The 13,512-nt window shown below is 39.5% G+C and overlaps 1 protein-coding gene across 5 annotated transcripts in view; it reads right to left on the reverse strand.

Moving 5' to 3' along the window:
• The window catches only part of NR3C2 (nuclear receptor subfamily 3 group C member 2), a 366,173-nt gene that overhangs the window by 33,428 nt on the left and 319,233 nt on the right, over nt 1-13,512 (reverse strand). For all 5 annotated transcript variants that reach the window (XM_063809057.1, XM_009448401.4, XM_054683874.2 and 2 more), the window contains exons 7-8: nt 7,912-8,042; nt 1,861-2,018 (exon numbers count right to left, since the gene is read on the reverse strand). In XM_063809057.1, coding sequence (XP_063665127.1) covers nt 1,861-2,018; nt 7,912-8,042 — 289 coding nt within the window. The remainder of the gene's footprint in view (nt 1-1,860; nt 2,019-7,911; nt 8,043-13,512) is intronic.

Here is a 13,512-nt window from a genome sequence, read left to right on the forward strand (position 1 = left end):
AAACCAAGTTTAACTTCTGTTGTAAGCCTCATTACATGGAAATTGTTTCAGAATGTTTCATCTATAATCACATGAATTTTGATATTCCACTTGTGCCTAACTGTACAAATAAGAGAATTTAAGAAAGAACCACAAAACCTCCATTCTATTCTCTACTCAGAGGGCCTTTCAACGAAATTAACAGACGAAAGTAAATCTGCTATGTGTTCTCATGTAGATGATCTGTGGTTTCAACATAAAAGGAGTGGGAAGACTTTGCTCCAGTTCCCTGCATTTCCTTTTGTGTGAGTCATGAAGAGCATAATTTGCTGTGTTCCCCAAAGCCTTGCTTGCCATCATCTCCTATTTCTAAGATTTTCCACTAAGTCACACTCTTTAAGCCACTGACAATTAGCAAAACTATTTATCACTGAGTTCGCCTTGTGGGAATTTGACTTCTGTCATATGAAAAGTTCAGATAAAGCAGAGGTAAATGATATGCACAGGGTCTCAGTGTAAAACACTGGAAAGTGACATTCTTTTATCAATTAACCTTATGCCATTAGTTACCACAGAGAGATAACATTCCGCTGGCATAATGGAATTTCTAAAAGATGGACCATTATTTCCATAATAATACCATTATAATACTGGTCATCAAGCCTGTCAACATTTTCCTTAATAGAAAAATATTTTTAAGAGTTTACTACTCAGATCTTACAGGATGAACTTGGGCAATAAATTCTCCAAAAGAAAGTACGGAAACTTCACAAATGTGAAGAACTAAATTAGCATGACTGCGTACAACATCGTTTGAGCCAGAATTGGAGAAGCTGCTTGCAAAATAAAACAAGAAGCATATTTTAAATGACATACAAAGCAAGTTATCCAAATCAATATTTTGTAGAAACTGCTAAAACCACCTCGGCTATATCTATAATTGATTGAATTAGAAACAAGCTTAGAATCTCCTTTCTGTATTGACACAAGACAAGAAAGGTGACTCCTATGAAGAATAATGAATATAAGATTCAAAAGTTGGCAAAGATTGAGATGATCCAGGCTGGCCCTGAACCACTAATAATGTTTTTGAAAGATTGGGTTATTAGATTAACAGTTGTAGAAGATGGACACTATTTATGCAATGTTAAAGCAAACATTTTTATTAACCAAACATTTCCTAAATTGCAAGCAAAAATGTGAAACTCAATCTGACACCTGTAGCAAATCTGAGGGCCTTCCCTGGTCCAGGGCATACTCTCTGCTGCAAATGAGGTTTGTTCCAAAGGTTATTTGAAAAAAAAATTCCTTAATCAGTTTTTAACTCTTGCTGCTTTCTACCAGATGATTTACTCTGATTCTTCCCAAAGCCCTGTGTATGGCAGATGCACCTGACAGCAATAACTCAAGCATACCCTGAGAATAACCCTATGGTTTAAGAAGAATATGTGTTCAGAGTTCTAAGCTAAGGAATCTCAGAGTGGCCAACCTGGAGATTCACTCCTAATCTATAGAGGACATCCGAATCCCTGGCCCATTCTTTGGAATGCAGGTCGTCCAGGGGATCGAGGCCCTTTGTCATGGGTTACATGGAGGTTGCTAGGCAAAAATGCTATATAACCTGAATGCTTTTTATAAATGGGAGTGGTTTTCTGGCACTACTCTTGGCCCATCCTGTATGTAAGTACCCAATAAACCCTATGTCTCATTCCCTGGCTCTGGGTCTCTTCTTCAGCCCCTTGGACATGGTGATATTCTTAATGGAGTCAACAGAGGTCTAGCATGACACCCTGAAAACTCTCAGTCTCTGTTTCCTTTGGTCAGCAGTGTGTATGTGGTTGCTGATCCTTCACTTAGGAACCAAGGAGGGGCTCTACTCACGTCATGCATGGAGTCCAGCAGCTTGGTCAGTTGGTAGAACCTCTGCCAGCTCTGCCCAGAATTGTTGGGACACTTAGTTACCATCTTCCTCAGTTCTTTGATGTAATTTGTCCTCATTTCTTCAAATGCAGCCTGGCTTTTGAGGCCATCCTTTGGAACTGTGTTAAGGAAAACAGACATGTAAATTTCCAGGATGGAAAACAACTTTAGCATCTTGGCAGGTAAAGTCATATACTGATTTTGAGGTTAGATACTAAATCTCAATTAATTGCATTTATGAATAAATATGGCAGCTGTCTACTGGCAAATACTTGTACACATACATACACAAAGAACAACTATTTATCAGATGTGTCTTATCACACACTTTGCACAGACTAGTTCACTTAACCCTGACACCAATATTATGACATAACTGTTATATCATTCTCATTTTACAGATGAGGAAACTGAACACTGGAGGCTGAATCACTTGCCCATGGACACAATAAAAAAAGGCAGAGAAGGGGTGGTATTCAACTTAGGTCTGTCTGTTTCCAAAGCCTGCCTCTTAACCACAATGCCACATTGCCTTGTGGCTGGTCATCCAAGTGTTTATGAATCCTAACTTGCCAATACTTCAAGATAGTAAAATATATTTTGATTTTCCAGGATAACTGAAGAGCCATAGACAATCTAGGTTGGGGCTAGAATTAGAAATCAACATCCTCATTCTCAAGTTCAGATATTAAAGACATTCGGGGGAACTGGCCATCTACGAAGGGGAGGACGCTGCATACAAAGAAGCACTTTCTATCCACTTTGCACCAGGATCTCATGACCACTAAGGCACGTGACCTTCCAGCACAACCCCATAAAGCATCTGTACATCAAAATATATTTTCCTATCTCTGAGGTATTGGCAAGTTAGGATTCACGTACACTGGTTTATGCGTGTGAGGGGGGAACAACAACAGTGGCTCTGCAAGCAAGGCAAAATTTAAAACTTTCAAAGAGAATGAACCATGTTCATCTGTATCTTTGATAAGGTAGAAAACTAAGGACAATATTTTCTTCTTTCCTTTTATGTGGTGGCTAGCTTTCGTATGTTTTAAAAAAATTCACTTAAAAGGAATACTTTGAAATTCAGGACTTGTAAGCTTATCAAGTGCTTCCGTGACCCGCTGAGAAGCAGGTCCCAGGACATTTGTGAAAGTACTTTATTAAGAAATGAAGTCCAGGTTTAGGACAGAGTTTAAGCATTTTTGTTCTACTATAGCCAATAGTTATGTTTATGCCTTAACACTGAATAAGAAAATCAACTAGAATTTTATTTCTAGGTGATAAAGACCTAATGAAAATTCACCTTGGGATATTAACATTCTGATTTTGAAACTGCTCTTACTTTCACTTCTTAATTACCTATTTATTTGCTAATTTCCCATAACTGGTGTAAATAATTATTTACTTTGGTCATCAGCACTTGGAGATGGTGCTGAGTGTTGTGTGCAACCCTGGAAGCCAGGCATACTGCTGTTTCCAAATAAACCCTGTTATCCTACAAAAAGATATGGATTATCTTGCAAATTAGCTTCTACTATTATGTTAATAATCTTCTTGAGTTTAATTGTTGAGACTTTTGATTTGTCATTTATTTGAGTCTATTTTTGTGAGGGGAAAAATAAATCCCGAGTAGCAACTGCACAAATTCCTGAGGCTGCCACAGTATTAGTTGTGGTTTAAAATATTTGACATTCATATTAAATGTTAAATGCTATCCATTATATAACAAATAGTATTTTTTCTCCTGAAAACTTTATTTTAAAAGTAAAAAAACAAAAAGAACAGTAATAACCAGGATGTTAATAGTAAAATCCAATTTCTACCAAAATTTTAATGTTAACTTAAAACCTTCTAAAAGATAGGAAAAGTTTTCAAATATCTTACATTTCCCACCCACAGATTAGCATTTAAGTTATAAAACTGTACAAAGTAAATGTTTAGTTTTTCAGTATAGATACTTATATGGACATCACCCTATACATGAAAAGTTAACTAGTGGTAGAATAAATAAGTTTCACTATTATATTTCAGTACCATTTGGTACATCTAAGATTAACCAAATTTATATTTCTGATAGTGGTAGATCAAAAATTCTAAAAATTACAACAACTTGTCAAACAGTATTACTTATATATTATTGCTGTAACTGAAATATATTGTACCAGTTTCCCAGCCAGATTTTTTAGAAGTTGAAACAAACCCACAAATAAAGAGAACTTAAGCAAAACCTCAAATTTTGGAGTTCTGCCCAGAGTTTCTGAATTTACTTATTAAATGCAGCAGAGCTTTTGGAAATCATCCAAAATCTGGAGAAGAGCAAAGAGACAACTGGGGTAGAAGTCTGTCTGCTTTCCTCAAGAACATGAGAGCCTCTGATGTCAGTCCCGAAAAACTTTGATACACTGGATATCAGGTGTGCATCTGACATTCCTGAGATGAAAAATTTTCATGTGTTCTATCATAGATTAGCAAAACAAGCTTACTAACGCCTGCAGTTTTTATGGTTCATAAAATGCTTTACCTATGTTTTTTCCTACCTTTTTATTTTGCTTTTTCTGCATTGAAAAAAATCAGAATTCAAAGTACCGAGCTACTTGGGGGCTAATAAATTAATTCAAGTAGCTTCAAAATGGTATCAGAATCTATTACGAGCTGAGTGAATATGTAAAGAGATGTAAAAGGATAAGACATCAATTTAGATTGAGTAGTCAACATTCATGAAGAATTAGTATCACAAGCACTTAAAAAAATGTTTCACTTACATTCTATCATCCATTTGTCATAATTTTAAACATATTTTTCTAACCAGTAATGGTTAATAACCTAGCTTGGTAGAGGAGTAAAATCATTTTCAGTGAATTTAAACATTATAGTTCCAAAGTTATACTCCAGAAAGAATAAATCAGGAACAACAGAAACCTTGGTGAAGAGTGGAGCAGGAGGACGACCCTGCAGGTGAGGGGTTGTAAACACAAGAGCAGCGGGAGATGGGGCTGGGTGTAATTAGTGAGGAATGGTGGGGCCTGTGGCAAACTAGAGAGAACATGCCCTGCCCCGGGCAATTGAATTCAATGAAAATAAAACAAAAGGCCAAAAGCAACCCCAAAAACCTGTGCTGGCCAAATAAAACACAGCTGTGAACTGCTGGCCCCACCTCCCTACCAGGACTGCCGGTTTGCCCCCTCTGCTATGGAGTCTGCGATTCTGCCTTTTGGACACTCTGCCCTCGCTGCTGCCATTGTGTGCCACCTGCCATCGCCTGCCTTTCAGCCTCTTGGTGACTGCTCTTAGGGGAGCAGGAATGACGCTGGAGGTAAAGTTCCAAGCCATCGGTTTTAGTCCTAGCTCACAGAGGATACTCAACATATCACACTTATGTGCCTCCGTTTTGTCAACTTTAGAATAGGGCTATCAATCTCCCAGGGTAATTTTAAGCATTAAATTAGATAATATATGGAAAAACACTTTGCAAATTGCAAGGTGCCAAACACAGGTAAAGGAGGATGTTACCCATGTCACCACTGTGTCCCCTCTTCCTGCTTTGATCACTACCTGATTCCAGCTTACTTTCCGTAGACCCAGTCCTCTCTGCTGGAAACAACAGCTCTTCATACGCATTCAGAAATCCTGAGCCCCTTGGCTAGTCTTGGCCCTTTTCTCCAAATGACTTTACTGATCACTGCCCCTTCTCCCACACCTCTGTTTCAGGGGCCCATGGTAAGGGCTGGGCACAGACTGGATACTCCAGGTTGTCACTAGGCACTCTCTCCTCTGAAGTCCATACCACCTGCCACGGCATCCTTGCAGGCTCTTAACATCTGGAACATTTTTCAGTTTCCTCAGTGGCCATTTCATACGGCTCAGAGTTTTCCTCTCCACATTGTCTCCTGTCATCTTTCTGGGTCTCGCCCTCATCTGATGGGAGCTTCCTCAAATTCTTTCCCCTCTGTTGGAAAATGCCTGTGCTGTTGTCAAGAGTTAAACTGCCAGACATCCTTGCCAAAGCTAATCCTGTCCTCTCTTGTCTCCTCTGGCACTTTATGCCACTAACTTCTCTCCTCCCATACTTGGTTCCAGAAGCCCAAAACAGCTTCTCATCAATTTGCAAGTCCCTGGCATGCTGGCACCTGCCCGATGCCTAATGGTCAACTCCAGTGGCCTTCTGTCGGGGTTATCAACTTTCTCTGTGGAGGCCATGCTGTTAGTCACATGCCTTTTGAAAACTCTCACCTCGTGGCTTCCAATACCATACACTCTCCCAGTTTCTCCACCTCTCTGACAGTTCTGTCTCTGTCCCTGCAGCTTCTGCCACCCTCCTGTAACACAGCTCCACTGGCTCTCTCTGGATGATAGTAACCCCACTCACCATTGGAATTATACTACTATTTTCTATAAGGATAATTTCAAATTTATATCTCCATGCTCATACCTGTCTTCACAGTCCCAGTCCCCAGTTCTCCCCATCTTTTGGCTGTTTCTATCAAGACTCAGAGTTGGTATCAAAAAATTAACCTATCCAAAACAGAACTCATTTTACACGCCACACAATCTGCTCCAAGTCCTGATGTTAACATATTCCTACTAATGGCATCACTACTGTGGCTAGTCATTTCTCTGCGCTCAAAACCTGTGTCACTCTGACCCACAGCACTTTTATTTCCCTCCCTAGGCAGCTGCCAAGGCCAACTCTACAATGTTTCTGGACTCCACTTGCTCCTGTCTATCATACTACCAGTCATGGTAATGCCCCCCATTATTTCCACAGGCTCCCAGCAGGTCTCTGTGCTTCCAGCTGGGCTAAGTTCTCTGTCTCTGCCTCTCTCCCATCCTGTCTCTCTCCTCTTGAATCTATTCCGCCAGAGAGACCCTTATAAAGCCATACAATACAGCTTTGATCCTGTCATCCCACTGCTCAAAAGCCTTCAGCATTGCCCTCTTCTGCCCACCTAATGAAGTTCAGATTTCTTCAATGGACATTGAATATTTTGGTCTAATCCACACCCCAATCTTATTACCCACAACTCCTCCATCCAACATAACTTGATGCACCTTTAAAAAATAAATGAATACATAAATAAAATAAAGGATTGGAAGGCAAAACAACCCCTCCCCGCTAAGTGTTGTTACTGCCTATATAGACTTCCCCACAGGTCCACACTCATTACTGATGCTCATGGCAATGCCATCTCACACCTTCTATCCAACCTACGACCCTTGCAAAACCCTCCAAGATCCAGCTGCATCACATGTCCCTCCCAGATCCCCAGAACTGAATGTGCTCTTCCCTTCTTTGAACCACCATTACATTCCTTACCTCCATCATAGTAAATAATTACTTTCCATATGTATTAAAGATATCTTTGGCCAGGCGTGGTGGCTCACGCCTATAATCTCAGCACTTTGGGACACTGAGGCTGGTGGATCACCGGAGTTCGAGACCAGCCTGGCCAACATGGTGAAAGCCCATCTCTACTAAAAATACAAAAATTAGCTGGGTATGGTGGTGCATGCCTGTAATCCCAGCTACTCGGGAGGCCGAGGCAGGAGAATCGCTTGAACCTGGGAGGTGGAGGTTGCAGTGAGCCAAGATCATGCCACTGCACTCTGGCCTGGGCAACAGAGCAAGACTTCATCTCAAAAAAAAAAAAAAAAAATCTTTGAACTTTTCTTAGAGTATAAACTCCATGAGGATAAAGACTGTGCTTCATTAACCCTTGTGTTTCCTGAATTGCCCAATCCTACCATACACATAACAGACACTTTATAAACACTGAGTGGCTGGATGGATGAAGGAATGTTGGGGTATGCTCTTTCACATGCCCAAAGCTTCATACTTTGCAAGTAACTTAGTTCATCAAAGGTCAAAGCCTTCCTCCCATTTCTTCAATGTTTCTGTTTGGTTTCTTTTTGTTTTGGTACCAACTACCTGAATACAATAAATAGCCTACTGCCCTATGGGGAAGATGATCTGGTAATATAGAAACAGTGCCAGAATGGGCATCAATTTACTTGTGCTTAGTAGCAGCAAAACTTTCATGATGGTGTATTCTTCAAAGGTGAGCTGCAGTCGAACGAACTGAAGGCTGATTTGGTGCATCCCCTGGCATAGTTCATACATGGCAGACTGATGCATCTTCTCTCTGCAAAGGAAAAGAAGAAAATGTCTGAGAATGCAAGATTCATTATCAAACCCAGACTGGCAGCCTGAGGCAGCTTAATAAGAGATCTGAGTCAGAATTCTCCTTTTGGCTTCAACATGGAGCAGATGTGTATTTTAAAGACAAGTTAGATGCTTTTCATAGTGATTGGTAAATTGCTTCTAGACCAATACTGCTGGGCCGTTTACTTGTACCCTGTGAGAATGTGTCAGGAGCACTGAAACCAACCCTTTCAAAGTATGCCATGATTTCATTTTATGTCAAGAGTAATACTGACTGATGAGGATTTTAGTGTGTTACAGTGAGACCATCCACAAAGCAGAGAAGCTGCTGTGATCTGACTATTGTTCCTTCTCAGCCACAGATATCCAGCACTTATAGGAAAGGACTGGGCTAGATGCTACGAACATAGGATGGGGATGACCAATCTTATTTCTCCATGGGCCTTCCTTACAGAGGTCATGGAGCATGTTATTAACTATTTACAGCAACATGTTTTAAAAGGGAAATTAAAAAATACTTTAAAAGGTGAGAACGTCAAATGGAATTTTTCTGATAAAGAGAAAAAATGACAAGGGAGTTTGGCACAACATATACAAATACTTCCACACACACAACCAAACAATACCCTCACACCACTATCCAAATGCTTCCATAAAAATCCATGTTATCTAAAAACAGAAGTCATTATTTTCTCTTTGCTTGAGAAGTAAGCAAGCCATCACTATTTTTTTAGATGTTTTCCTTCAAAGTGATAAACCTTTTGTAAGGCCCTGGATAACTATTGGTTCATGGTGACCAGACCGTAAAAAGTGAAAGAGACACTATTGGTGAAAAATGGGAAAGGACTTGCCAAAGGCCAAAGAAACAGAAAACGAGGTCTGGATAGTGGATCCATTAAAGGATGACTGAAAGCAGGCAGCATCTGCAGGAAAGCAATGTGGGGATCTCTTTTCCAGGATGGATTCTGGGGCTCCCCTCAATTGGCAGAAATCTCTTGCAACTCAACTCTGAATGCCAATTATAAGGAACCCATAATGAAACACAGCACATGTTCTCTGCATTATTGTATGTCTTTCCTCTCCCCCAGTAAGATAGAAGCCATTTTAAATTAAGGAAATATTTTAAACACACACATGCTAATAGCATGAGCTTCCAAATCTACCATCCAGAATTAACAGTGTAAACAAATGCTACTATTTTTGCAATATGTGCACCGGATTTTTAAAAATTAAAAACGGCAGAGTTAAGGCCCACTCTGCCTTCTTCCCCGATCCCATCCATCTCTTCCTCTTTCAAGAAGAGAACTACCCAGTCTGGGTGATTATCATTTCCTCTCAGATGTGTCTATTTCACTACACATGTATGTATCTACAAAAACAGCATACAGTACTGCTTTATGTAAATTTGAAATTAGATATGCACATCCTTCTGCAACTTATTTTTATTGAACAGTAACTCTGAGATGTATCTATTTTGATACAGGTAACTAATTCATTTTAACTGCTTCGAGCTTCATTTGTTTGAATGTATAGCAATTTACTTATCCATTCCACTACTGATGGACACTTGGGTTGTTTGCTCTTTATTGCTATCACAAATGATGCCCAAGGAATATCCTTGTCATTTCTATAGGATACAGAATGAAAACAGAACTTCTGAGTCATAGATTTGCACATGTCACCTGCTTTCATTCCAACCAGTAGAGCATGAGCGTGCCCTTACTTCACATCCCCACCAATGCTTGCCATTATCCAATTTCATTTTTTTTCTATTTGATGGGAGGTTGAATGGACAGTACATGGTTGCTTTTATTTCCATTTCCATCATCACCAGTAGGTTCAGTATTTTTTTCAAATGTTTACTCATCATTTGGGGGTCTTCTTTGGTGATTTGACTATTCATATCTTTACCAATTTTACCCATTTTTTCCTTCTCGCACTGAGTAACACCATTTTTATTCCTAATAATTTTTTGCCTTAAAAATATCTGATCTTCACATTGTTTTTCTTTCTCTCTACCTCTTTTTCTTGCTCTCTTTAGAACTTGTCAGGTGTGCTGTCCACCTTTCTTTTGATCCCTTTGTTTCAAACTTCCCACGTAATTATATTTCACACATATTTTCTAAACAGAAAAGGCTGGAGTAAGAAATCGGAGAGTCTCTGTATTTTAATAACTCAGTTTAATCTGTTTTTAGTTATCATGATTACTGACAAGTTTGGATGTTCTCTACCATTTTAACTTACTTTCCTTCCTCTTTCCCTTCTTCCTCCTTCTCTTCCTTTCATTGGATTGACCTAGCTTTTTAGCCCCCTGTTGCTGGAAGTCAGGGACCCCGAACGGAGGGACCAGCTGGAGCCGTGGGAGAGGAACATAAATTGTGAAGATTTCATTTTAATATGGACATTTATCAGTTCCCAAACACTACTTTTATAATTTCTTAAGCCTGTCTTTAATCTCTTAATCCTGTTATCTTTGTAAGCTGAGGATGTATGTCACCTCAGGACCACTGTGAAAATTGTGTTAACTGTACAAATTGATTGTAAAATGTGTGTTTGAACAATATGAAATCAGTGCACCTTGAAAAAGAACAGAATAACAGCGATTTTTAGGGAACAAGGGAAGACAACCAAAAGGTCTGACTGCCTGCGGCATCAGGCAAAAAAAGCCATATTTTTCTTCTTGCAGAGAGCCTATAAACAGACGTGCAAGTAGGAAATATATCACTAAATTCTTTTCCTAGCAAGGAATATTCATATTAATACCCTGGGGAAGGAATGCATTCCTGGGGGGAGGTCTATAAATGGCCGCTCTGGGAATGTATGTCTTATGCAGTTGAGATAAGCACTGAGATACGCCCTGGTCTCCTGCAGTACCCTCAGGCTTACTAGGATGGGGAAAAACTCTGCCCTGGTAAATTTGTGGTCAAACCGGTTCTCTGCTCTCAAACCTTGTTTTCTGTTGTTTAAGATGTTTATCAAGGCAATACATGCACTGCTGAACATAGACCCTTATCAGTAGTTCTGCTTTTGCCCTTTGCCTTGTGATCTTTGTTGGACCCTTATTGGTAGTTCTGCTTTTTTCGCTTTGTCCTGTTCCCTCAGAAGCATGTGATCTTTGTTAGCCCCTTATTAGTAGTTCTGCTTTTTGCCCTTTGAAGCATGTGATCTTTGTACCTATACCCTGTTCTTACACCCCCTCCCCTTTTGAAACCCTTAATAAAACTTGCTGGTTTTGAGGCTCAGGTGGGCATCACGATCCTACTGATATGTGATGCCACCCCTGGTGGCCCAGCTGTAAAATTCCTCTCTTTATACTGTCTCTTTATTTCTCAGCTGGCCAACACTTATGGAAAATAGAAAGAACCTACATTGAAATACTGGGGGCGGGTTCCCCCAATATCCCCCCTCTGCTATGGCTCTACTGGATTTAGAAGCTATACATGCTGTTTTTACACCTTAAGTTATCATTGTTAAATCTAGTTTCTCTCATACACACACACTCCAGGTCTGCTTAGATTTCCCCAGTGTTTCTCTGACCACCATCACTTCTTGCACTTTACTCCTGAGTTCAGTTTCTTACTTATTGAAGAATGTATTTTAGTAATTCTTTCAGCAGTGATTAGTTGATAAATGTTCAGGGGCTGGGTGCAGTGGCTCATGCTTGTAATCCTAGCACTTTGGGAGACCGAGGCAGGCAGATCACCTGAGGTCAGGTGTTCAAGACCAGCCTGGCCAACATGGTGAAACACCATCTCTACAAAAATAGAAAAACTAGCTGGGCATGATGGCAGGTGCCTGTAATCCCAGCTACTCAGGAGGGTGAGGTGGAAGAATCACTTGAACCAGGAGGTGGAGTAATAGTGAGCCAAAATCTGCCATTGCACTCTAGCCTGGGTGACAGAGTAAGACTCCATCCCAAAACCAAACCAAACCAAACCAAACCAAACCAAACCAAAGTTCATGTCTCACGTCTTTTGGTCTCAATTTGTCTGAAAATGTCTTTATTTTATCTTCATTCCTGGATGATAGTTTAAAAAGCTATGGATTTCTAGCTTGGCAGGTGATTTACCACAGTACTTTGCAGATAGTATTCAACTATACCTGGGCCTTAATTGTTGCTTTTGGGAAATTTCCTGTTAGTCTAATTGTCATTCTCCTGAAGGTAGCCTGCATTTTTCTCTTTGGTAGCTTTAAATTTTTTTTCTCTATTTATATGATTGCCTGCAGTTTCATTATGATGTACTGAGGTGCAGACTGATTTTTAATTCTCCTGTTCAGGACTCAATGTCCTTATTCAACTTGCATATGTAAGTATTCCTTCAGTTCTAAAATGTTTTTAGCCATTGTCCCTTCAAATATCACCCTATCCTGTTCCTGTTATTTTTCCTTTTTAAATTCCATTTAGCAGTATGTTGGACCTTCTCCTCATGTCTTCCACATTAGCCTCTCTTTCATATCTTCTCGCTTTTTATCTCTCTGTACTGCATTCCTAGGTGATTTTCTCAGATCTCTTTTCCATATAATCTACTGTTTAATATCTATAGTGTTTTAATTTTAATGGCAGTATTTTTCATGTTGAGGAGCTGAGAAATGCTCTATTCAATTCTCTCTCAAACATTTCTGTTCTTTTCCATAGGTATTTTTCCTTTACATATCTAGATATTTAAACATTTATTTTATAGTTTCTTTCAGATGTTTTATTCAAATTTGGGGGGTGCTAATATGCATATCTAACATGTATTGTTTTGGCATGTATTGTCTTCTAGATGAATCCCATGGGTTCTGGCTTGTGGATGGGACACTACAGAGTTTTAGCATTTGCGACTGCCATGGGTATAAGCATTTTACTTGTTCTGGAGCAGTTTTTATGCTAATTTCTCAGCTTAAACACTTTTTGCAAGACTCATGTAGTTTAAATTTAGACTCCACACTTGATGTGGTGCAGGTTTTTGTTTCTTATTTCTTTCAGCTTCCTTGCCATGCTGGCTGGTTGGTTTAGTTTTATTGTCCTTGTTAGTAGACAGCGAAATCTTTGCCAAGCCCTGGATTTATGCAGGGAGCTCTATTTCAGGTGCTGGCCTTGTTGGAGTCTAGCTTCCTGTCACCTTTCTCTGTCTGTGTTCTAATACCCACTCCTCAAGCGCATATCTGTATTCAATAGTCAGTGGGCCATCTGTGGCATTAGTTCTGCTTTAAAGCACCCTGCCTATGAATTTCCTAGTTTTGTGCCTTTTAAAAACATTTCTTTTGAGCTTGGCTATATATTTAAGACTTTTTTTTTTAAATGCAGAATTTCTGTGTGTTTAGAGCCAAAAAAATAAAAAAATTTAAAAAGCTCAGTTTAGTTCCATCATTTTGATTGGTAACTGCAAACTTCTTCAAGACAGGATCCATGTCTAACTTTTGTAAATGTCAAAAAGAATATGATAAACAAGTGCTATGTGTCAATC

This window comes from Pan troglodytes, chromosome 3 (genome assembly GCF_028858775.2).
Source record: "Pan troglodytes isolate AG18354 chromosome 3, NHGRI_mPanTro3-v2.0_pri, whole genome shotgun sequence".
In the NCBI taxonomy this organism is placed as follows: domain Eukaryota; kingdom Metazoa; phylum Chordata; class Mammalia; order Primates; family Hominidae; genus Pan; species Pan troglodytes.